Source organism: Onthophagus taurus, chromosome 5, assembly GCF_036711975.1.
Source record: "Onthophagus taurus isolate NC chromosome 5, IU_Otau_3.0, whole genome shotgun sequence".
Classification (NCBI taxonomy): domain Eukaryota; kingdom Metazoa; phylum Arthropoda; class Insecta; order Coleoptera; family Scarabaeidae; genus Onthophagus; species Onthophagus taurus.
This window is the reverse complement of record NC_091970.1, coordinates 2,743,409-2,768,695: the sequence shown is the minus strand read 5'-3', so window position 1 is coordinate 2,768,695 and position 25,287 is coordinate 2,743,409. Positions and strand designations below refer to the sequence as shown.

At 32.5% G+C, this 25,287-nt stretch overlaps 7 protein-coding genes and 1 non-coding gene across 14 annotated transcripts in view; 3 read left to right on the top strand and 5 right to left on the bottom strand.

Moving 5' to 3' along the window:
• LOC111426525 (uncharacterized) overlaps window positions 1-3,917 on the bottom strand; it is a 40,670-nt gene extending 36,753 nt beyond the window's left edge. For 2 of the 4 annotated variants that reach the window (XM_071196146.1, XM_071196148.1), the window contains exon 1: window positions 2,120-3,917. The gene's annotated coding sequence lies outside the window, so the exon portion shown is untranslated. The remainder of the gene's footprint in view (window positions 1-2,119) is intronic. The other 2 variants (XM_071196147.1, XM_071196149.1) reach the window with 2 other exon arrangements.
• LOC111426524 (protein charybde-like) lies at window positions 109-1,874 on the bottom strand. The gene is made up of 3 exons (XM_023061077.2): window positions 1,725-1,874; window positions 1,263-1,620; window positions 109-1,198 (listed from the first exon to the last, which is right to left on the bottom strand). Exons 1-3 carry the CDS (start codon window positions 1,768-1,770, stop codon window positions 1,114-1,116), a joined length of 489 nt encoding a protein of 162 aa, XP_022916845.1. The 5' UTR covers window positions 1,771-1,874; the 3' UTR covers window positions 109-1,113.
• An 810-nt stretch (window positions 3,918-4,727) lies between the features above and the next one.
• On the bottom strand, window positions 4,728-22,790 carry LOC111426145 (uncharacterized). Of its 4 annotated transcripts, none has more exons than XM_023060523.2 (7): window positions 22,749-22,790; window positions 16,596-16,699; window positions 16,364-16,466; window positions 15,964-16,104; window positions 15,416-15,905; window positions 15,114-15,358; window positions 4,728-8,060 (listed from the first exon to the last, which is right to left on the bottom strand). In XM_023060523.2, exons 4-7 carry the CDS (start codon window positions 16,059-16,061, stop codon window positions 7,979-7,981), a joined length of 915 nt encoding a protein of 304 aa, XP_022916291.1. In that variant the 5' UTR covers window positions 16,062-16,104; window positions 16,364-16,466; window positions 16,596-16,699; window positions 22,749-22,790; the 3' UTR covers window positions 4,728-7,978. The 4 variants fall into 4 exon arrangements, with proteins under 4 accessions (XP_022916291.1, XP_022916289.1, XP_022916290.1 ...); XM_023060521.2 differs by lacking the exon at window positions 22,749-22,790 and adding an exon at window positions 22,574-22,660; XM_023060522.2 differs by lacking the exon at window positions 22,749-22,790 and adding an exon at window positions 17,378-17,464.
• TRNAR-UCU (transfer RNA arginine (anticodon UCU)) lies at window positions 8,134-8,206 on the top strand. Its single transcript has one exon. It is a non-coding gene; the product is annotated as a tRNA-Arg (tRNA).
• LOC111426144 (uncharacterized) lies at window positions 17,473-19,065 on the top strand. Its single transcript, XM_023060519.2, has 4 exons — window positions 17,473-17,831; window positions 17,885-18,409; window positions 18,473-18,718; window positions 18,767-19,065. Exons 1-4 carry the CDS (start codon window positions 17,792-17,794, stop codon window positions 18,925-18,927), a joined length of 972 nt encoding a protein of 323 aa, XP_022916287.1. The 5' UTR covers window positions 17,473-17,791; the 3' UTR covers window positions 18,928-19,065.
• Window positions 19,017-19,662, bottom strand: LOC111426147 (nucleoside diphosphate kinase 6-like). Its single transcript, XM_023060524.2, has 3 exons — window positions 19,448-19,662; window positions 19,235-19,395; window positions 19,017-19,187 (listed from the first exon to the last, which is right to left on the bottom strand). Exons 1-3 carry the CDS (start codon window positions 19,660-19,662, stop codon window positions 19,033-19,035), a joined length of 531 nt encoding a protein of 176 aa, XP_022916292.1. The 3' UTR covers window positions 19,017-19,032.
• LOC111426148 (uncharacterized) lies at window positions 19,763-20,745 on the bottom strand. The gene is made up of 4 exons (XM_023060526.2): window positions 20,460-20,745; window positions 20,282-20,404; window positions 20,097-20,232; window positions 19,763-20,044 (listed from the first exon to the last, which is right to left on the bottom strand). Exons 1-4 carry the CDS (start codon window positions 20,515-20,517, stop codon window positions 19,927-19,929), a joined length of 435 nt encoding a protein of 144 aa, XP_022916294.1. The 5' UTR covers window positions 20,518-20,745; the 3' UTR covers window positions 19,763-19,926.
• LOC111426143 (succinate dehydrogenase, subunit A (flavoprotein)) lies at window positions 21,670-25,222 on the top strand. The gene is made up of 4 exons (XM_023060518.2): window positions 21,670-21,834; window positions 21,983-22,256; window positions 23,188-23,609; window positions 23,665-25,222. Exons 1-4 carry the CDS (start codon window positions 21,778-21,780, stop codon window positions 24,904-24,906), a joined length of 1,995 nt encoding a protein of 664 aa, XP_022916286.1. The 5' UTR covers window positions 21,670-21,777; the 3' UTR covers window positions 24,907-25,222.
• The last annotated feature ends 65 nt before the right edge of the window (window positions 25,223-25,287 follow it).

Genomic DNA, 25,287 nt, shown 5'->3' with positions numbered 1-25,287 from the left:
CTCTACTCGAGGAGCCAAGTTTCACTTATTAAAAGTAACTTTCATTTCTCAATGTCCCCCCGAGTTAAAAGAGAACTTGGTTTTCTACTAAACGCGAAAAAAAAATAATTTAGAAGATATAAAAAGTTTATTTTTTTTTTATTACAAAGTTTTTTTATTTTAACATTTTATTTATTAACTCTTAATTGGTCGCAACGTCCACGGCTTAAGCGGCTAATTAAGGGTTATTAAATTATTTCATTATAAAAAGAAAAACAGATCATTTTCTGTGTACTTTATCACACTTTTGCAAAACTCAAAACAAAAAAAAAATCGATTTAATTTAATTTTTGATCCGCTTAAATAATTTTGAGTTTTACACAAATCAATCGACTAAATACACTTAAAAACGCGATTATTACAAAAAAAAATAACTACAGCCACTTCTCCTCACTTATTTTCTTTTAATTAATTCGTCCAAGACACAAAAAGACTTTTTAATCATTTTTTTTTTTAAATAGATGAGATCTAACCTTTTGGTGCCTTAAAAAATCAACAACTTCTTTTAATACTGCAAAAATTAACCGCAAAGTTAATCATTTTTAATTAATTAAGTTTTGAACATTATTTATACACAAAACAACAAGTTCGTTTTGCCAAAATGAATTATTTTCCCCTTTACAATTGCGTAAACACATCTCGATGCCAATTTGGCACCAAAATTCGCTTAAAATTGTTTTCAAAATAATGTTTAAAACTCAATTTTTATATAAAGGGGTCATTTTAAGACGGCGTTTTGTCTAAAACCTCCCCAAATCTTTTAAGTTTGTGTTTAAAGAAGCCATCGAATGCTCCATTTTTTAAATTTATACTGATCATCTAATCTAATATCACAAATAAGATAATATTAAAAAAAACGGAGGCTAATTTTTTTCTTTTTTTAACAAGTAAAAATAAAAAAGAAAAAAATTTTGCCCATCCCCTCCCGTTTCTTAAAGTTTACTATCACGACTCGTTTTTAGAGATATGAATATTCATTTTTAACAAATTAATAATAACAAAAAACTCCTAATTTTCTCTTCAATTTTTAAATTAATTTCTTGTCAGTCTTCTTCAATGGAAAAATAAAGAAACTCATACATTGTATGATCTGTAAAGCTTCCTTTTTTCCAGCTTAAAATCGGGGCTAATCATCATAGTTCCACCTCTTGTAATCTTTCTAAACAAAAAAAAATTAAATTAGTACAAAATATATAACATAAAATTATAATAAATTAACTTACTTTATAAATTGAGATAAAAATGAGTTCCACCCCGCTGTTGATTGCTTCAAAGTTAGTGTTAATTCAAAGGTGCTAACAGTCGATTGATCACATTTGATTGTTGATAACTTCCGGCATTCATTTTCGCCTTCGAAGTTCAAATAGAGCGTACACCCCCGAAGTCCATACAATTCAGAGTCGGCTTCGTTATAAATCTGCCTCGAAATCTCTTCCAAAAGTCCCGAGGGTAAAACGACCTCCCCGCAGGAGAGGTGACTATGTTTAGCCGATCTTAACGTAGTTTCTAACAATTTCGAGAGCGCCCCAACGGCGGCTTCCGTTGATTCGCACTCGTCTTCATAAACCTCATAATCGTACACTAAAAAAATCAATTAAAATTAATTTGACACGCTGTTGCTAAGGGAAAAATTAACCACAAAAATTGACATAACCTCAAAATCTTTTATTTATCGATTTACGTACCTTTGCTAATGTTGTACGCTACGCTATTTAATTGTAACACTTCCATCGTATTAATTAAGATTATTATTATCACAAAGAGAATCGAGGGCACAGACTCGGCGTTTAAAAATGAATTAAACGACCGACCTTTATCACTGGTTATGGTGAAACTGTCACAAATCAGCTGAGTTATCCTTTTTATAAGGTTACCCCCACTGTTTACGAAACGAAGCGGTCGCGATTGGCAACGAAAATAACCGAATATAAGGAAGCGTACGTGATTTTTTCACGTAAAAATCACCTTTCAAGCTCTTTGTTTGAAATAATTAAGAAAATAATTCATTAATTGATTCGTCTTGATTAAAAATAGTAACAAAAACGATTTTTATATCAAATTATTAAAAATAAAAACTCACCAAAAAAATTTTACAGGTTAGAATCACCCCGGTTTTAAAAATCGCAATTCTTCCTGCAAAACAAAAAGAAAACGTAAAAAAGCTTTAATAAAACTCACTTTGGGGATAATTTTCTTTTTTAACATCAAATTTACCCCCTTTTTCTTCATTAATTTACCACGAAATACGGCGTCCAATTAAAAACAAAAACAAAACGGGATTATAGTTACTACAAACTTAAGAAAAAAAAAATTTTATATAACCTTGAAACGCCAAATTAAAATTAAACATAACCTAAAAATTAATTTAAATTAAGAATCTGATGCAACCTCAACATCTAAAGATAAGCTGAAAAATATCTGATGCAACATTTTTAGTTAGTGACTACTTGCCGCATTATACGAGTTAATAAGCACGTTTTACAATAATGAGTCATTCTGTGATAATGCTTAGTTAAAAAGAGGGAAAAAAGCGAGGTCGTACTTTAATCCACGTTAATTGTATCTTTTTTGCTTTGGTTGGAAGAGCTACAAAAGAAAGAAAAAATTACAAAGGAATAAAAATGTTAAAACGGTGCAGAGATAACAAGTACGTGACGACAACCACGTTGTGCACGTCTCAAAAAGACGTTGATGATGATATTAACCGTTTAATGACGTCGATTTATCGTTTTTAAATTTTTTTATTTAAATGGGGTTTAATTTCAAAATATGTATCGATTCGGATTAGTCATAGAAACCTTGAAGATTATGTTTTAAACCTTAATTGTGCAAGGTTTTAAAACAGTTAAAAAAAAGATTAATTCGTTTCGTAATTGTTTTTAAACAAATTTATTAATTTCTTGCTGATAAAATTGTTATTTCTCCTTAAAATTCTAGAACATAAACGAGACTCTTTAAACACGTTCAAACACGCTTTTTTCGAGGCCTTTCTTCCTTTCTTACCGTCTCTTATCTTCTCCTCTCTTTTTAAATTGAATAATGTATCCTTCTAGAATATTCTAGAAATTATTAATGTTAAAACCGAGGAAATGATTCTTTTTTTTTGAGTAATATCTTATCAAAATGTAAATTGTGAATCATCTCGACAATTTTGTGGTGATTAATATAAATAAGTTTTAATTGTTTATTGGGAATTTTCAAACAAATTGAAGCTGGAAGGTATCAACTAATCTTTGTGAAACACACTCATGGTAAAATAAAATAAATTAAGAAATTATATCAAAGTTGAGATGTAAATAATACTTCAATCAAACAAGTCATGACATGTTTCTTATATTTGTGTACATTTAAGTGTTTATCTCGATTTATCCGCTATTTGAGTAGCGTTCTATATGAGTACTTTTAGAAATCACGTTTGGTTATTACTTACTTTTGGTATAACCAACATTTTTATCGCTACTTCTCCTGCAAACCATAACTTACCTGCTCAGGGATCTATGACACCCGTTGTTTGTTAAAAAAGTACAGTTTTCTGACAAACATATCAAAGTCTCAGGACAGTCTCTTAAATAAGACTACTTTCTTAGTCTTTACTTTATACAAACTTGACCTGATAGAAACATAAATCCTTCAGAGTTGACGATTTTGTGTTGATATGTCAAATGTAGCGCCTCGCCCGCAAGTGACCTCGGCGGTTTGAGGGTAAAATTCTACATGTAAGAGATAACAAGATATATAAGGATCGATTTGAGGCGAAATCGTTCCTTATATCTTTATAAATATACAAAGTGTCTTAAAACGATGTATTAATACAAAATCGTCATTTTTGATTCTAGCGCCTCTGTCGATTTGAGGTGAAATCATACCTTATATTTTGTAAAGATACAACGTCTTTTAAAAAACGACGTTTATCCTCACTCCGCCGAGGTCGCTTGCGGGCGAGGCACTAGAGTTCTTCAAAACTAACGATTTCGTGTGGATATACCAACCTCAGTGCCTCGCCCGCAAGCGACCTCGGCAGAGTGAGGATAAATGTCGTCTTTTCAGAGACTTTGTATCTTTGCTAGATATAAAGAACGATTTCACTTCAAATCGCCGAGGTCGCTTGCGGGCGAGGCGCTAGAGTCCTTCAAAACTGATAATTTCGTGTTGATACGTCAGACCTAGCGCCTCGCCCGCAAGCGACCTCGGCGGAGTGAGGATAAATGTCTTTTCAGAGACTTTGTATCTTTGCTAGATATAAAGAACGATTTCACTTCAAATCGCCGAGGTCGCTTGCGGGCGAGGCGCTAGAGTCCTTCAAAACTGATAATTTCGTGTTGATACGTCAGACCTAGCGCCTCGCCCGCAAGTGACCTCGGCGGAGTAACGATAAACATCGTTTTTTAAAAGATTTTATATCTTTACATGATATAAGGTATGAGTTCGCCTCAAATCGACAGAGGCGCTAGAATCAAAAATGTCGATTTTGTATTAATACATAAAAAATGCAGCGCCTCGCCCGCAAGCGACCTCGGCGATTTGAGGTAAAATCGTTCATTCGGATTAGCAGTTCCAATACGATTTGTACATTTATGGACTAAACAGTTTATAATCGCTCCAATTTCTTCATAGGTCTTGATAATTCTCAGTTTTTTAGTAACAATTTTATAGCAACTGCTCCAAATGTCCTATTAGTCCACCCCAAGCTGAAAATGAATTTCAATCAATTTATTAGTTCAAAATGTTTCATAATGTTGCATATTGGGCTGTTTAAGTAGCAAGATACAAGGCATTTACGAACGTATTGCATCACCTAAACTAAGCATTCGTGACTTATCGATTTTATTAAAAACTTGAAAAGGAACAAAATTAAAATAGAATAGAATTGATATAGAATTGATATAGAATTGAAATAGAACTGAATTGGGTTTAAGTGCACTCTTAATTTTTTTTATTTATTTAAAAAAAATTATTAAATTTCTTTTCTAATTTAAAATGAAATCTTTTTGTTAAAACGGCGTCCACCAGACTGTCTCCTCTATCTCTATACTTTCCCTAATTTTTGTCGCCCCTTAAGTAGTTGTCTAGACATAAAGAGCTTAACTTAAAAATCCTTTGTTAACATTTTCAAACAGCCCAAAAAAATCTTTTTGAAAGATTTGCTCATCGACTAATAATCACGATAAAAACATTTAAGTAAATTTAATTTTAATTTGATTTAGTAACATTTATTCAAATAGTTAATAAATGATAATAATCGATTGTGATATGAACCTGAACCGTATCATAACAAAATGAATAGGTAGGTTAAAATGATTCATCGCCGTTGCGGTTTTTAACTAAACTTGCATCACAACTAAACAAAAAAAAATAAAAGCGAAAAACCAATTAAATTGCAACCAATGGTGTTCGTTGTGCAACGATTGGCTCGTCGACATCGTACGGTTCGGTTATTTCCTAGAACCGGGGCCCCCGGCTGCCGACACATCGTGTGTAAAATAAAATCCTTTGTGTGCTAGACGCACCGGCGACATAAATCCATCTCTTTTTCACTTCTAAATAAAGCCATTTGTCATTTCAAACTGTTTTTAAAAATGTTATTTCATTACAAATAAGTTAAATAAACATTTAACTTAATTTATTATATATTTTAAGAATGGTTTGAGGTGAATTAAAACAAATTGTATCTAAGATTCGTGGTGATTCATATAGGAAAGTTTCTTTTTGCGGGTTTCATTCGAAGACACGTTTTTAATTTATTTTTTTAATCATACCTTTTACTAAATTTTTGCATTATTTAAAAAACGTTTCCAATCCAATTCTATTTTAATTCTATTTGTAATTATGACTAATATAAATTGCTGGGGATTATGCAATAATCGTAATTTGACGCAAAGCCAATCAAAATTTAATGATGTCAGTGAACTTTTAATCTTAATGTTAAATAAATAACTTTTTAAACATTTAAAAATACTGTTTAAATTAACTTATTTATTATTTGACGTTTAAACGTCAATTAATTTTGACAACGCGAAGTTCGTTGAAGAAATACCAACCTTAAATAAATTTTTTTTTTAATTTCATCCCCAAATTAACTTAAAAATTAAATAAAAAATTAGTTCATATTTTTCGATTTAATTTTTACACATAAATAAGTTACGGATTTATATGAACAGAGATAGACTGAAGTAAATAATGATTTCGTTGAAAAATCTAATTTCTTGCTAAATTTTTATCTTTTCATATAAAACCGAAAAAAAAAAACAGGAAATACCCAATCACATTAAAAATTATGATGAAAATGACTCACTTTTTAAATTTTCTTTTGATTTGATGTAATAAAATCGTTTTTTTAACAATTTTTCCTTCATTTTAGTTTTTGACACTAAATGTCATTTCTTTAGTTTTAACACCGCGAAGTTGGTCTATAAAATACCAACCTTAAATAAATTTATTTTTTTAGCTTTAAATTTCATCCCCAACCTAACCTATAAAATCTAAAAATTAATTACAAAATTAATATTTTTCGATTTTTTTAAGTTCAATTTGATGTATTAATACAAAATTTGAGATATACTTAGAAGAAGATATACTTAAATAAAGTTAAATGGAAAATATTTTAGTTTCCACAAATAAATTTTTCTCAAAAATAAAATTGGCTCCATCTCATTATGTTGTTGGATTATTTAGAGAAAGTAAATACAAAATACATAATCATACAGATCGGGCCAGACACGAGCTGCTAACCCAACAAAAAACCACGAGGCCCTATATTTAATGCAACTTTTTTAAGACCTATCTGATGCCACGAGTCCAAATAAAATTGTTTTTGAATAATTTTAACGATTAATGAAATGAATTTTTAAAAATCTTTGAACTTCAATATTACATAAGAGTCGACAATCAGTCTAGCACTCAAAATAAGTCGTCTCAATCAGATTAGATAACACATTAAAAAATTGGGTATCTTTAATATTTCTCTTTGTTTAACAAGATTATTTTTTTTTAGTGGAAACTTTTTTAGCGCTATTTCTGTAGCGCGTTTTAATTAAACTTCCTGGAATACACCCCGAATCCGTTCGTTTTCGGGATCTCACATCTCATTCTTGGCATGAAGCCCGCTTTTTCCAAGACTGCCGTCTTTCGTCACAACCCGTACTTTTTCAACTATAGTAATACTTTTTATTGCACATCCGAGCCAGTTCACACGTTTTCTTCCAAACGATTCTGACGCAATGTTTATCCAACATATGGCCCATCTGGTATCATCACTTTTCTTTTTAATTATTTTTATTTTTTCTTTCAACATTCAGAACTGTCAATCAAATAAAGTGACAATTTTAATAATTACAGAACTCTTCTTTATCGGCTCTAATAAAAGTGACGTTTAATAATAATTATTATTAAAGAAATTATTCCTTTTTTAGAGGAGGAGAAAACTCTCTTAGGTCAACGGAAACTTCCACACGCAACGTTTGCCTCCAACATTTCTTGTATCTACGATTCCCCGGTGAAACTCTCGGTGTTAAAACTGTTGGTGTTTCTAGCTTTGCCCCAGTACAGCGTCGCGGTAACGTTTCTTTCTCTTCATAGCCGCTGAATAGTGCTGTTGCTAACCGGAAAACATTTTCGCTTACACTCGATGAGCGAAGCGACACTTTCTTCTTAAACTTTTTTTCGGCAATTATTAATTTCCGATAAAATCGCTTGGTAACAACTATCGACACTCATTTGAAATGAATAGATTTTGATAATAAATAATAGGATAATTTCGTTCGTGAATGGAGCTCCTAAAATAGATTTTAATTCCGACCAGATGTGTTCGTTTTACGTAAAACCGGTCGATTTATAATTTATAAATAACAACTTGAAGTTTTGTTTACCCCAATATCTCATCGAGAAAATGCAGCAAGATGTTATTCTTGGATTAAAAAAATAAGTAATTAGAAAAAAAATTTTACTCATCCCCTTTCTTTTTTGGGTCCTTTTTCACTTCCTCCTTCGTAAACGATCCCACTATTTTTAATTGAGCCTCGGCCCTGTAAAGAGAAAAAAAATTATTTAAGAGGGGGTAAAATCTCACCGATTCTTTTTCGAAAGGCCATCTTCAGAGTCCCTTTAGCGCAGAGGATAGCGCGTTGGACTTCTAATCCAAAGGTCGCGGGTTCGATTCCCGCAAGGGATGGTTTTTAATTTTACCAAAATAAATCAATTTGACGTTTATACTTTATAAACGTCAATTTAACATTTTTTTGAATTGTAGTTTTTTTGAGTTATAGAAACCATAAATCTAATCTAATAATAAAATCCGGTTAAGTTAAAACGTTCTCCTCAAGCCCTGTTGTATATATATATATATATATATATGTGTGTGTGTGTGTGTGTATTAGCGGTAATACAACACTCGAGGGGGGTAACGAGTCGACGAGGTCCCAACAAATTTAGATTTACGTTCTCGTAAAGTTCTCCAAGATCAGATTACCAAGCGAAATAATAAATAAAAAAATTTTAAAAATCAAAAATTACAAAACGTGATAAAATAACTTAGTTGAACGATTTATTAGCATTATTTTTTCCGAAACTAGAACGAGGTTAACTTAAAAAAAGTGATCCAAAAATAATTTCGATCAAAAAATGAGCAATTTAAAAAAATTAAATCCCAAAGGGACAAAATTTAAACTTAACAGTGACTCAAAATCACTTGACAATACGAAATTGTTAACTTTAGAGGGTTCTAGTGCCTCGCCCGCGAGCGGCCTTGGCAATTTGAGACGAAATCGGTCTTATATCTCGGTAAAGATACAAACTCTCTTAAAAGACTATGTTTATCTTCACTCCGCCGAGGTCGCTTGCGGGCGAGGCGCTGGATTTGATGTATTAATACAAAATCGTCATTTTTGACAGATTCTAGCGCCTCGCCCTCACGCGACCTCGGCGATTTGAGACGAAATCGTTCTTATATCGTGGTAAAGATACAAAGTTTCTTAAAAAACGACGGTTATCCTCACTCCGCCGAGGTCGCTTACGGGCGAGGCGCTACATTTGATATATTAACACGAAATCGTCAATTTTGAAGGACTCCAGCGCCTCGCCCGCAAGCGACCTCGGCAATTTGAGACGAAATCGTTCTTATATCTTGGCAAAAATACAAAGTCTCTTAAAAGACTACGTTTATCTTCACTCCGCCGAGGTCGCTTGCGGGCGAGGCGCTGGATTTGTTATATTAATACAAAATCGTCATTTTTGAGGGATTCTAGCGCCTCGCCCTTAAGCGACCTTGGCGATTTGATACGAAATCGTTCCTTATATCTTGGTGAAAATACAAAGTCTCTTAAAAGACGACGTTTATCCTCACTCCGCCGAGGTCGCTTGCGGGCGAGGCGCTACATTTGATCAAGCGACCTCGGCGATTTGAGGATAAACGTTTTGTTATAGGAGACTCTGTATTTTTGCAAAGATGTAAAAAAACGATTTCGTCTCAAATAGCCGAGGTCGCTTGCGGGCGAGGCATTGGGGTTGGTATATTCACACGAAATCGTTAGTTTTGAAAAATTCTAGCGCCTCGCCCGCAAGCGACCTCGGCGGAGTGAGGATAAACGCCGTCGTTTAAGAGACTTTGTATATTTATAAAGATATAAGAAACGATTTTGCCTCAAATCACCGAGGTCGCTTGCGGGCGAGGCACTGGGGTTGGTATATTCACACGAAATCGTTAGTTTTGAAAAATTCTAGCGCCTCGCCCGCAAGCGACCTCGGCGGAGTGAGGATAAACGTCGTCGTTTAGGAGACTTTGTATATTTATAAAGATATAAGAAACGATTTTGCCTCAAATCACCGAGGTCGCTTGCGGGCGAGGCACTGGGGTTGGTATATGCACACGAAATCGTTAGTTTTGAAGAACTCTAGCGCCTCGCCCGCAAGCGACCTCGGCGGAGTGAGGACAAACGTCGTCGTTTAAGAGACTTTGTATATTTATAAAGATATAAGAAACGATTTTGCCTCAAATCGCCGAGGTCGTTTGCGGGCGAGGCACTGGGGTTGGTATATGCACACGAAATCGTTAGTTTTGAAGAACTCTAGCGCCTCGCCCGCAAGCGACCTCGGCGGAGTGAGGATAAACGTCGTCGTTTAAGAGACTTTGTATATTTATAAAGATATAAGAAACGATTTTGCCTCAAATCGCCGAGGTCGCTTGCGGGTGAGGCACTGGGGTTGGTATATGCACACGAAATCGTTAGTTTTGAAGAACTCTAGCGCCTCGCCCGCAAGCGACCTCGGCGGAGTGAGGATAAACGTCGTCGTTTAAGAGACTTTGTATATTTATAAAAATATAAGAAACGATTTTGCCTCAAATCGCCGAGGTCGCTTGCGGGCGAGGCACTGGGGTTGGTATATGCACACGAAATTGTTAGTTTTGAAAAACTCTAGCGCCTCGCCCGCAAGCGACCTCGGCGGAGTGAGGATAAACGTCGTCTTTTAAGAGATTTTGTATATTTGCAAAGATATAAGGAACGATTTTGTCTCAAATTGCCGAGGTCGCTTGCGGGCGAGGCATTGGGGTTGATATATGCACACGAAATTGTTAGTTTTGAAAAACTCTAGCGCCTCGCCCGCAAGCGACCTCGGCCGAGTGAGGATATATATCACGTCGTCTTTTAAGAGATTTTGTATATTTGCAAAGACATAAGGAATGATTTTGCCTCAAATCACCGAGGTCGATTGCGGGCGAGGCGCTAGAATCTTTCACACTTGACTATTTCGTGAAATCTAGCGCCTCGGCCTCAAGCGACCTCGGAGGTTTAATGCCTATGAGGTTATCTTAAAAAAAAACATCCTAAAATAATTTAGATCAAAAAATTAAATCCCAAAACGACAAAATTTATTAAAAGGATTAAGTTAAACTTTAAACGAGACCGTAAATCAATTTGCTCTGCCAAAATCACTTGACGCAAACACACCTTATAGTATTTATAATGTTGGCAGGAACTTCTAAAGTAAGGGGGCAACGACTGTAAGTGAATTTTAGTTTCGGTTCTAACACAATTTTCGATACGTAACTACATTGAATAAGATTATTTTTCGAAAAAAAATTGGATGGCGTAACAAAGTAAATATTAAAATTGCACGGAACAAACAAAAACGTTAATCAAACACATAAAAGAGCGTTCTTTGTACATAAAAAGGATAATTTATTAAACAAATCCCTTTGTTTAAGATAATTTTAGTGCAAACAAACCACTTTCATAACAACTCTAACAAGTTTATAACAATATTCCACGAAAATAAATCTTATCTTTTATTAATCATTTCTCAAGGATATATTTACTCATAAATTTTTATTAATTATTTCAACATTAACCCCATTTAAAAGGGGCTAATTTCTATTATAGGTTAAGTTAACAGGAAATGCATCTTTTTACATAAACGTTTATTTTAAGACGCGAAACAACCTTCGCTCATTGGCATAGGTAAGTTAAGTTACTCAAAATAAAGGTTTCCAAAAATTAAATAAGTTATACTTATTTTATCATTGTATTAACGTAATCGGTTGTTTGCAAACAAAAATAATCTTGTTTAAAATAATTGTCAGTGTGAAATGAGATACGATGTCAAAGGGTAAAAGATAAGAGGGTTGCGGACGTCATTTCAACGGCTATTATTATTATCGTATCATTTTCTCATTGTTTGTTACTCGATTTTTACGATTTCGAAAATAAAAAAGATTTTTTTAATAAACAATTTTTCCCATTCAGTAGAAATAACGAGGTAAATTTTATTTTAAACAAAAACCCAGATAGAGATAACGCTTCTGGATCATTAGCTTCTAGTAGTCCGGCTCGGAGTGAAAATATCAACTGAGGTCAGTGCTCCAGTTTCTTGCCAATCTCGGGTCAACGCGACCAATACAGTAGCCAATTCTATCTTTCCGTCACTCTTTTTTACAAGACGTACAAAGGCTTTTTTAAAACAATAAAGATTGTTCTTATCTCCTTTAGTTCTCTTATTCGGTGATTTTAAAACAAGACATCTTTTTATTCTATTTCTTTATATATCTTGACCAACCATAATTATTTTAAAATTATCGGTTTTATATAATCCCATTGTTAACCCACTTTTAATTCGTCTTAGATGACTTTGTTATTCTCTTAATCTCTCAATGTATTTAAAATGCGTTCTTCTGACAATGAGTTCTTTATGAGCTTCTGAGTTTGCAGATGATTTGTCATCTTATGACAGTATTACTATTGATATTGGGCAACCTCAAGCAATCATAACATCAAGGCTAGAAAATAAACTTGAGCTTTACCAGCCAAAAGATTAAGCAGGATTTTGATCTGGGTTTGAAAGACCATCTGCAAAGTATAAATAAAGAGAAAACTGTGTTGTGCTGCTTCCATTAAGCCTAATCCTCTACTTACATATGAAGCAAAAACCCTGACTTTAACGACGGCATTCGCAAAAAGACTAGGAATGGGAACGGAGGTGATGAAATGATTGGAGAAGGAGGTGGAATGACTGGAAATGGGAATGGAGATGATAGAATGACTGGGAAATGTGGTAGAATGGCTGGAAATGAGGATAGACGTGATGGTATTACTGGAAATAGAGAAGAGATGATTGGTAATGGAGGAGGAATGACTGCGAATGGAAATGGAGGTGATAAAATTACTGGAGAAAGAGGTGGAATGGCTGGAAATAGGAATGGAAATGATAAAATAACTGGGGAAGGTGGTGCAATGACTGGAAATGGGGATGGATTATTGGAAATAGAGAAGACATGACTGGTAATGGAGGACTAATTACTAGGAATAGTAATGGAGATGATAGTATGACTAGGGAAAGTGGTGGAATGACTAAAAATGAGATGGAATGACTGTGAATGGTAATGAAATGACCATGTAATGAGATGCTTTGATTGCAAGCTAGCAATATTTAGAAAATGTAGTGAAAAAATTCCAACCTCACCAACACTACTTCTAAAAACAGAAAAAAATGTCGCTAATAATTTGCTTCCTTAGTAATGTTTCCTCTTCAATTCTCCTTTTGCTCTATTAACAAGTACCAAATTTTTACCCAACCCAATTGTTACAATATTATCCAAAAATTTCTCAATATCATTTCTACACACTCAACATACCTCAATATCATCCTTAACACCCTTCAACATCGCTCTCAGCCTTAACAAAACCTCCAATATTCTGTCAACACTCAATATCGTCTTTGACAACCCTTAATATCGTTCCAAACACATTATTTTATATCATACTTTCTGCATTATTATAAAAAATTCACACCCAAAATTTTCCTAAACATCTCTCAATCTCTTAACTCGATTATTTTCCTAAATCATGTTGGTGAGCTAAGCCCTAAGATTTGCAGTGGCAAAAAAATAAACCGAATTAATTACAAGTTGTTTTTTTTATAGAAATAATTTAGAAGATTAAAATAACCAAGGCAATGAAGATATATTTTTAGTTGCCCGCGATCGAACCACGTCAATTAAGATAATTACAATCGAGGTATACACATATGTAGGTAAAGAATTTATTATGTAAGAGATAAAATAATTTTAAACAAATTTCCGATATTAAGTGTTACAACAAATTTATTTGCTTGATTTCCGCGTACAATTTCGAGCACGTTTTCTTGGCTGAAACATCTCCAACGTGATGGTTCTAATTCGGACCCAATTATATTTAAACCAAAACTCGTTTCCTGTTACTGAGCAAGTTTACTGAACTTTTTCGATTTAAACAATTTCAAAAAAAAATTCATCGAATCATTAAATAATTTATTATTACCAGGTGTAGAGTTTAAAGAAAATTCTAAATATAGAAGGAGGTGTTATTGAAGGTCAGTGGGTCATTTCGGTTTCGCGAGGGTTCATTTTTTTTGTTCCGGTTTAGAATCAGCTGCTGGTTTCCACTTACAACCCGCAGCTTTGAAAGGAAGTGGGTGCAATTATTATTCGTTAAAAATGGTAATAAAAAAAGCCGTGTGGATTTTATTATTAAAAGTAATAAACATGTTTGTCACACCACCTTGTTTTTTTTTTCGATAAGATCTTTTAATTTTTAAGGTAGATTACTTTAATCTTAGTTAATTTGAAAAAAAAAAAACTTTTCCACTTTTGAATCGCCGAGACGGTTTGGCTACCAAAAAAAAATAATAATCTTTGTACTTAAGCGTCAATGAAAACGTTTTAAACGCCCACAGAAAATTATGTCACATACTAAATGCGGCTAAAACTGGGACTCTTATTCAAAAAAAGAAAATAACTAGGTTATGTTGTTGCCAAAACGCGGACTTTTTCGATTTTATATTTAAACTTTACTTAACGACTCTTTGTTTTCGGTTCCACGCCGTCTGACTGCGATTAATAAATAATAAAAATTTTTCCTCGATCATAAATCATCTGATAAATACAGATAACGTAACAAAATAACACTTAACAGCCGTTGGATAAAAAAAATTAAAAAATAAAAGCGTCAAAAATAGAACCTTACTTAATTGTTTACCGCTTATACCTCGATTGTTAAATAATATTTGATTAAATCTCGATAAGGATATCTTTTTTTTAATCATTTCTTTTCGGACCGAAAAAACATGGAATTATGGACAAGTTGAAAAATAAAAACATAAAAAACAATTAATTATCTCACTTAATTGTTTACTATTCACCATAAATATTGAATAATTTTAGATTAAACCGCGATAAAGCCTTGATAAATTTGATGAAACCTTCAACTTGTTTTCATTTCTTTCCTTGATTAAAAAAAAATCGATCTCACAACCTATTATTAGAGTTTCGATAACAAAATCATACGACAATCATTAACAATAAATTATTTTTTCCTCCCATTGTTATTTTATGTTTTTATACTTCAAACTACACTCCATAAACTTTTCTATATAAACTTTTCTATATAAACCAAATAGGGAGAGCGTTTAAAAATAAAATCGCGAAGTCAATGTCAAGGTTATTGAGAGCGACTTACGTCCGTGCGGTTACAAATTTAGTCAATGTGCCTTTGGTTAATTTTAGAGCTCGAAAAAATAAAATTAAAAACCAAAATTTCAAAATTTGATACCTCAAAGGCGGCAAACTGTTAATGCTAATCTTAGAATCGGCATTTTGCAGTCTCGAAGCTTTCTTATCGGAAACGGATCCGGTGACGGATCGAATCGATTTCATCGATTTTATCGATTTTTGAGGTTTCTGCGAGGCTTGATCCTTCCATTTTGCACTGCTCGAATATTGCATGAAATGGTTACTTTCAGTTGAGCAAGTCATTAATGTAGTAAAAAGGCTTTTTTCCTTTTTAATATGAAATTCCTAAAATCAAAAAATTAATAACAAAAAAATTACTTTTAAAATTAAAATTAAATTTACCTCATCATCTTCCGTATACTCCTCAATCTCAACTTCGCTCGTATTCGGACAAACCAAATATTGCTCAACAACACTCGTTAGAGACAACGGGGCTGAATAATCAGTTTGGTCCGTTGTTTGATCCTTCGTTGAAACAAACGATTCGCTATAAACCCTCGGCTGTGTGGTGTCCATAGTTGGTAATTTTTCAAGAGATGGTTCTTCCACCTCCGTTGTCACAACGGGGACATTCGATGCAGCCCAAGTATCCGGGGGAGAACAAATCGGAGGCTGATCCGGCTTCCAAACGGGGTCATTTTGAAAATCTTCCTTCCCAAAGTCGTGCATATTAAACTCCAACTCGATTATCCTTTTAATAGCTTCGTAAGCACAATTAACTATGTACTTTATTGATAACTTCTCAAACTCCCTTTTCATGCATTCGTCCAAAACGGAATTGATGAGCTCATCTCGAATTGAGTAAATAGCCGAGAAATCGGTTTCTTCGTGACTATTAAAAAATAATTAATTAATTATATTTTATTTAAAAATAATGTAAAAGAACTTACGGAAAATCTAAAGAAATTTTAGAACTCCCAGCGACATCTACCGTGCTACGACTGATATTTTTCGAACTTTTTCGACTCGATCGAACGCTTTCTGTCATTTTTAAAACTAACTTCACTTCGATGTCACAAGATGGGGATAACCTAAAAAAAAATTTGATAATATTAATTTTACATTAAAAATTGTATTAATTTTAAATTTCGTTATTAATTTATAGCTATTTTAAAAGTTATTTGAAAGATTATTCAATTAAGAAACGTCAAATGTCAAACAAATTTTAAAAAGCAAAAAAAATTAAACTATAATAATTCATACAATTAAATAATTGTAATTGATTTAATAGAAAGTAACTTTATAACTGCAATTGATTGTTATTAACTTATTAATTTAAAAAGTACTTACTAAAATAACGGTTTTAGCGAAACCGGTGATTCTGTGAAGTTGCAGATCAACCTTGACTGTCTTATTAACTAACTTCATTCTGTCAACACAAGATGGATCTAACCTAAACAAACATTTAAAAAAATTCTACATAAAAATATCCTTAAACTGCTTTAATTTTAAAGATTCTTATTAATTAAATCATATTAAACTATTTTAAGAGATTTTTGTTATTAATTAGAAAATTACTCACCAAATTGATTGTAAAATCCTGACTAAAATTGGCGATAGATGTGAAGTATGCTCGGCTATTTCAAGTCTGTTAGCTAATTTCATTCTGTCAACATAAGATTTAACCTAAAAAAATATTTTAAAACATTAATTTTATATTAAAACATCTTCAAACATCTTTTAATTTCAAATTTCTCCATTAATTATAAACAATTATAAATAATATATAAATAGTTATAAACTTTTTGTTGAGAATAAATTTAGAATCGTTAACTGTCAAATTTAGAAAACGTTTCAAACGCAAAAACAAAACTTATTAAGAAAAACACTTACAAATAGAATAACAACTTAAAACTTACAATTAAATAACGGGAATTGATTGAATAATCGTTAAATATTATATTAATTACAATCCATTATTCTTAATTTGAAAATTACTCAAGAAAATAACTGCGTAAATTTAATACTCGTTAAAATTGGCGATAGCTATGAAGTAGCCAAGTTTGAGTGCCTAACTTCATTCTGTCAACATAAGATTTAATCTAAAAATAGAATTGTTAAAATATTAATTTTATATAAAAAAATCTCTTTGAATTTTAAATTTCTTCTTTAAGTTTAAACCATATTAAGATTTTTTTTAAATATTTGTTAAGACTAAATTTAGAAACCTCAAATGTCAAAGTAACAAAACTTTTCAAAACCAAAAACAAAACTTATTCAACGAATTTACTTACGATTAAGCAATAGTAATTGATTATTAAAAGTAATTAGTAGTAAATTATTATTAATTTGAAAATTACTTACTAAAATTAGGGTGTAAAATACTCGGTAAAACTAGCGACATCTGTGAAGTAATAAACTAATAATATAGTAACTAACTTCATTTCAATAATAATAGATGGATGCAACATAACCTAAAAAATGTTTTCTTTAATTAAGCCCCTTTGAATTGTTGTTTGTACACAAAAACATAATACATGAAAAGATTATTAATTTAAATAAAAGTCAAATAATAAAAAAATAGACAGTTTAAAACGTCAGTTAAAAAAAAATAACGTTTACATTTTACTCTGACGCTTGTTGTGGTTGTCGCCAGCCCCAAACAAGTTTAAAAACGCGTTTTTGGGATCGAACCGAATTTTAAAAACATCCCAAACGCCCAAATTCTAGGTGTTTGTTAGTTGGTGTAAATCAAAGTCAATAATCGCTGTAAATAAAATGAATATAACAACGTTAAAAGGGGTTTTTCCCGAACCAAGTGAGTCTAAATCAAAAAAAATAACCGCATCTTTCTTAATTTATCGTTTTAAGAACCACAACCCAAACGAAATTTCATCAAAGAGAATATGCGGCACATAAAATACCTCCAAGGAGTGCTTCAACCCGACCTTCCAGTGGCACCGCAAAAACTTTCAAAATCTCAAACTCAACCAAAGACAATTAATAAATTGACATCATCAAGAAATAAACTTAGGGATACGGCTTCGCAAGATAGCCAAAAAATATCGAAACCGTCCCAACAAAAAGGCTCTAATAAACGAAGTACAGGAGTTGAGGTTAAACCACGATTAGAAATACGACAGCTAAGAGATTTTGGGGAAATTACGAAAAAGGAGGATGTTGCTAATTGCTTGTTTAATGAGAAAGATAAAATCACTCATCGAGGTATTCAAACCGAGCGAAACGATGATATGAATAAAATTTATGATTGTGGGGTTATTAAATATCCAAGTCCGGGGCTTGTTCAAGATCTGATTACAGGAAAAAAGAAAGAAAAACGAAATGATCATGGGGATTCAGTTGAACGGTCGTCGATTGAAGATAAAACATCTTCAAGTAAGAAATTAAAAAATTTATTTTGAGGTTATGTTTTAATTTGAGGTTGTGTTCCATTTTTAGTAGGTGATAAATTTAATTATATAAAGCAAAATATAAATGCGATTAAAAACAAAGGGAATAAATCCGATACAACATCAACGACGGGGTCTCTCCCCCCTAATTATCAAAAAGGATCAGTTCCAAAATACCTTAAAGACCGCAAAGAAGAGCAATTAAAAGAAGGTCCTGTCGACGCGGAGTGCCCCCCCGGACACGTTTTATTACCAGAAGACGAACGTAAAGAAACCCTACGGGTGTTAAGACAAAGTATGTAAAAATTTCGATTTTAAGAAGCATCTAACATAATTTTTTTAGGTTATGCCGACCGAATTTCCGAATTAAACTCGATGCCGGTGCGAAACGATACGTTAAAAATGCGTAAACGCAAAGTGGAGTTGGAGGAGGAATTGAAAAAAATCGACGAAGGGATTAAAGTATTTCAAAGGCCCAAAGTTTATGTAAAAGTCAATGCTTAGGCAAATTTCACAGCACCGAATACGAATTCTCATTATTAAATTAATTGTGTTTTGTATTAAAATATGTAAATAAAATTAGATCGCAAAAATCACCAAATTAAAAAATTAATTTATTAATAAACGTTTTTTATGTACAAATTCGTTTTCGATAAAATCCACTTTTTCCATTCGAAAACTTTCCTCTTCCATTTTGAACCACAAATCGTAGTTAAAATCGGGGAATAAAATCGAAATTTCTCGTTTCGCCGATTCGTCCGAATCTAAAATTGATTTGTGTATTTTTATAACCTAAAAATTAGGTTAATACCTGAGCCGTGTGTCGCATTTCTTGTATCAGATAACCCGAAAGTTCCTCTAATCGTATTAGGCGCTTCAAATTGAGCTTTAAAAACTTTCGTGGGCCCCATTAATCGCCTCCAATCATTTATCGCGTTTATTTTGGCTAAAATATACATTTCTGAGGGGCCACTAAAATTATTTTTTTTCTTATTTATTAAATTTTTTTGATTGAAATTTTTACCTCGTTACAAAGGTGACTAATCTGTTATAAAAAAACTTTTTTTTGTGTTCTTCGTAAAATTTTGAGGCTTCTTCCATAGAAATCCGATGTTTTTTCCACTTTATCACGTTAAATTGATTTTTTAATAAAAGTTGGCGAATTTCTTTTACAGCGAATGGGTTTGATACTAAATGCGGTTTTAAAATCGCTAAAGTTAATTGTAATCTCAACTCCATTTATTAAATTTGTGAATAACAATAAAATAATTCAATTCTAAACTTTGAGGTTAGGAAATTTTGACAGTTCGTGTTTGACATCTTAATTATTTAAAAATAATTAATTTATTAATATTTATTTAAAAAAAATAACGAGATTACAAAGTTAACATTAAAAAAGTATTATATCACCCACTAAAAATAAAAACCAAACCCTCAATTAATTAAATCAATGAATAAATCATATTTTAGGTTATGTAATATCAATGATGTTTTTTATTGGTCTTAATATGAATAATCGGTCGGGGAGAACCAATTTTGCATTAAATTTCCCGGGGGTTTGGTCGCAGTCTTTGTACTAGCAGATCCCCGGTCTAAATTGGTTGCAGTGTTGCCAACAGTTCTACAAAAAAAAATCAAAAATAACCTCCTTCTCAAATTTAAATTTAACTTACCCCTGTTGACCCACTGCAACAATTTCGCCATCATCCATAATCTTTTTCAAATTATGTACGGAATAACGATTGTACATCCCCCAAATGCTGTTCATTAATTTACTGTTGTATTTCATCGGGGTGTACGCCATCTGGTCTAAAAAGAAACAATTAAAGCGGGAAATTTGAAATGGAACTTTATTTACGATCAATATTGAAAGGTTTCTTTTCGTCGATGTTTTGCATTCTTTGGATGGTTTTTTCGCGATTTTCCCGAACTTTGCAGACGGCGAAAGCCGCGTGGCCAACAGTGGACATCTTAAACGATTCTAAAAATAATTATTGATTATTAAGTAAGTCGCAAAAATTGAATCCAAATTTTACCTGAGGATTCTTTTTGATTACAATAGCACATAAATCGACGATTTTCCAACAAAATCATAAAATTTCGCTTCAAACAAGCACTTATTAAAATTCTTCTCAGTTCTAAAGAGAACTGAGACAAATATGAAATATATTGATGTTTAAAAAGGAAAATGATCGAGATTAAGTCCGGTTAAAGTTCAAATAGATAATTTCGCGTCTTTGTTTACGTATTTAAATGGTTAAAATTAGCTAAAACTTTAATTTGGATAACAGATTTACGAGTACGATTGTTTTAAAACTCTAAAATATAATAAATCCTTTTGTGGCGAGTCTTATTCGTTAGCAAAAATGATAAGGTCATCTTAAAATGATAACCGAGGCGATTCGTGAGGTTGCCAAATCGATAAAAGAACAGGATAAAACCAATTTTAATGGAAAATTACCGACATGAGAGTATTTGGGTCATAGCGATTTTAATTTACGAAAATATTATTTAAAATTAAATCTTTTTAACTGATTGTTTGTTAGATTTTAAAGTTTATTTACAACTTAAATCAAAATTTTCCACTTCAAAATAAAAATATGAAACGTCAAAAATGTCAAAGTGACATTTGACATTTTAGGTTATTTGTGTATAATAAATAATAACATTTGTCCAACAATTAGAGCCGTTAGATTTGACGAGATCACTAATATCAGTGATTAAAGTATGTTAAAAATGTTTAGAAAGTAATTGTTTTAACATGCTGAGTATCGCAACACAAATTAGTATGTATATGAAGTTGCCTAACATTAAAAAAGATAAGATGAGATTAAAATAAATCCGAACATTTTTATTCACAATCAGTTGTGTGCACTCAAAGTGTTATCATCACTTAACATATTACGTAACGAGGATCATCCCAAAAATCGTGCTAATTTATTCAAAAAAAAAATTATTTTGGTAAGAATTAAATTTTAGATAAAAAAATCTGTTTAAATCGAGTTTATTCTCATAAAAACCCGCTTTACTCAACATAAATACGTTTAATTTAGATGAAATAAATAAAAAGATTATTTGCTCAACTTTATCTTTACCTAAAGTAAAGATAAGAAATGTTAAGGTTTATGTAGATTAAAAACCCCGCCAAATTTTGAATCGTCCCGTCAAATGCGGGTTATTTTTATTGGTTATAATTCATATTGGTTAAAAACCCTATTGGTTATACCCCCTACTCATCGCCGGTCTCGTTAATGTGGGCATTATACATACACACGCATACAGAGGCGCACGTTACCCCGTTCTGTTTGAGAATTTGTTACACCGTGACATTTCATTAATTTAAAAAATTAAAACATGAACGGCATATTAAAATTCGGACCGATATCCACATTTTTAAGAGCCACAAAAATCGTAAGTTACAAAATTTCGCACAAAAAAAAAAACCTCTTAACACCTGAAACCGTTTAGGTTACATAACAAAATTTCCACAAATCTTTTTTGATTTACGTCAAAAGAACATTCATTTACTTTTAAGCTAAAAAACAACATTTCTTTTTAGATTGGGCATGGAAAATCATCGTCAATTGGGGCTTTATCGAGAGCCATGCACGTCTCCGTTAACAGGGGCGAAGCAAAACTCAACACAGACATGTCAAAAAGTTACCCCGTTTACGATCATAAATACGACGTTTTGGTTATCGGCGCTGGAGGAGCCGGATTGAGGGCTGCTTTCGGACTCGTCGAGGGTGGTTTTAAAACGGCCGTTATCACGAAATTATTTCCAACGAGATCGCATACTATCGCGGCGCAAGGAGGTGTAAACGCTGCATTATGTAAGTTTGAAAGTAATGATTATATCAAATATTAAAAGAATTAATAAGAGATTTGTCAACAAATTTTGAGGTTATGGTCACAAATTTCTTCATTAATTAATTTCCCCAAAAATAATATTTATTATTTCTCTAATCACTTAAGATTAATGGATTAACTTTTTATCATAAAAATAAATTGTTTTATTACCTGATTATTTATATCAAACATTAAAGTCAAAAATTTTTTTGAGGTTAGGTTCAAAATTTTTTTTATCATTATTTTTTTTGATCACTTAAGATTAATTGTTATGATAAAGCTAAGTTATTTTATTACATACCTTATTTATATCGAATTTTCTTCATTTAGTTGCTTGAAATTAATTAACTTTAAAAGAATCACTTAATAACACCACAACTGTCAAAAAATTTTGAGGCTACGTTCAAAAATTTTTTCATAATTTTTTTTAATCACTTAAAATTAATTGTTATGATAAAACTAAATTTGTTCATTACCTGATTAGTATCGAATTTTCTTCATTTAGTTGCTTTACATTAATTAACATTAAAAGAATTACTTAAAACACAACTGTCAAAAAAATTTTGAGGTTGCGTTCAAAAACTCTTTCATTAAAAAATAATATTTATTATTTTTTTAAATCACTTATGATTAATTGTTATGATAAAACCACGATTTATATCAAATTTTCTTTACTTGTTTCAAATCAATTAAAATTAAAAGAATCACTTAATAATAACACAACTGTCAATAAAATTTTGAGGTTGGGATCATAAATTTTATAACCTCTTATTTTTTTTATCTAAAAATAATAAACTCAAAGATAAAAATCACTGATACATCTTTACAACTTAATTGCTTTTTAATAATGACATATCAATTTGGCCCCTTCAATGCAATAAATCATTTTTTATTGATAAAATTTTTTTTAAACAGCAAATATGGAAGAGGACCATTGGTTATATCACATGTACGATACCGTAAAAGGTTCCGATTGGTTAGGAGATCAAGATGCGATTCATTACATGACTCGGGAGGCTCCGCAAGCTGTCGTTGAGTTGGAAAATTATGGATGCCCCTTCTCGAGGACTAAAGATGGTAAAATTTATCAACGCGCCTTTGGGGGGCAATCGCTTAAATTTGGTAAAGGGGGCCAAGCGCATCGGTGTTGCGCCGTGGCTGATAGAACGGGGCATAGTATGTTACACACACTTTACGGGCAATCTTTAAGATACGATTGTAATTATTTCATTGAATATTTCGCTTTGGATCTAATTATGGATGGGGATAAATGCAAGGGGGCGATTGCTTTGAATATGGAGGATGGAACTTTACACAGATTTTTATCAAATAACACGGTTAATTAGTTAATTAATTAATTAAGTAATTTTATTAAAATAAATTACTTTGTAGGTTTTAGCCACGGGCGGGTTTGGGAGAGCTTATTTTTCTTGCACCTCAGCCCACGCTTGCACAGGAGATGGGCACGGTTTAATTTGCCGCGCAGGTCTTCAACTCCAAGATATGGAATTTATCCAATTCCACCCAACGGGGATTTACGGCGCCGGTTGTTTGATGACGGAAGGATGCCGAGGCGAGGGGGGATTCTTAATAAACAGCAAAGGAGAGCGTTTCATGGAGCGTTACGCCCCCGTTGCGAAAGATTTGGCGTCTCGGGACGTCGTTTCTCGCAGTATGACGATCGAAATTCGCGAAGGGCGCGGAGTTGGCCCCGAAAAAGATCACATTCACCTCCAACTACATCATTTACCAGCGGAACAAATTCATTCGAGGTTACCTGGAATCGCCGAGACCGCTTTAATTTTCACAGGGAGGGATGTCACGAAAGAACCGATTCCTATTATTCCAACGGTTCATTATAATATGGGGGGAATCCCAACGAATTATAGGGGACAGGTTTTAGTTAACCATGATGGTCACAACGACAAATTCATCCACGGTTTATACGCTTGTGGAGAAGTCGGTTGTTCGAGCGTGCATGGAGCGAACCGCTTAGGGGCTAACTCCCTCCTTGATTTAGTTATTTTCGGAAGAGCTGTTGCAAACACCATTAAAGAGTGCCACAAACCCGGGGAATCCCCCGGTGAATTAAAAACCAACGATGGTGAAAATGGGGTTGCGAACTTAGATAAATACCGCTACGCTAAAGGAAGTGTAAAAACAGCCGATTTACGTTTGGCCATGCAAAAAAATATGCAAACGAACGCCGCGGTGTTCCGCCGTGAAAAAGAAATGAAGGAAGGTATTGATAAACACATCGAATTGTACGGCAAATTAAAAGATGTTGGAATAACCGATCGCAGTTTGATTTGGAATACTGATTTAATCGAAACTTTGGAGTTGGAGAATTTGATGATGTCCGCATCGCACGTTGTGATTTCCGCCGAAAATAGGAAAGAGTCGAGAGGGGCTCATGCCCGCGAGGATTATCCGAAACGTATCGACGAATTCGATTATGCGAAACCACTCGAAGGGCAACAAAAACAACCGATTGAGAAACATTGGAGAAAACATACTTTATCAACGATCGATCCAGATACTGGTTGTATTAGCATTAGTTATAGACCGGTTATTGATGACACTTTGGACCAAAATGAATGTAAAACGGTTCCACCTGCTATTAGGGTCTATTAAATTTATCAAATAAATTTTTTTTATTTATTTGGATAAGTATCAAAGTGTACAGAATCGAAAATTATTTACATTTTTATTAAAAAAGAAAAATGTGATAAAACAACATCCTAATTGATTAATTTTTGTTGTTATTAATATTTTTTTTTTTCTTTTGAGGTCGGCGTAAAAATTTGAACAGGTTTAAAGAAACGTCGTAGAAATTAATTAAGTTATTATAGGTTTATTAACTTTTATTTATTTAAAAAAAGTATTTGTGGCAGTATTTTTCGCCGACTTATTAAAACATACTAAATAAATGCAACAATTAAAACTTTAATCCATCTTTTTATTACAATTTAACCCCACTTTTTGGTTTATGAGAGAACTGTCAAAAAATGTTGA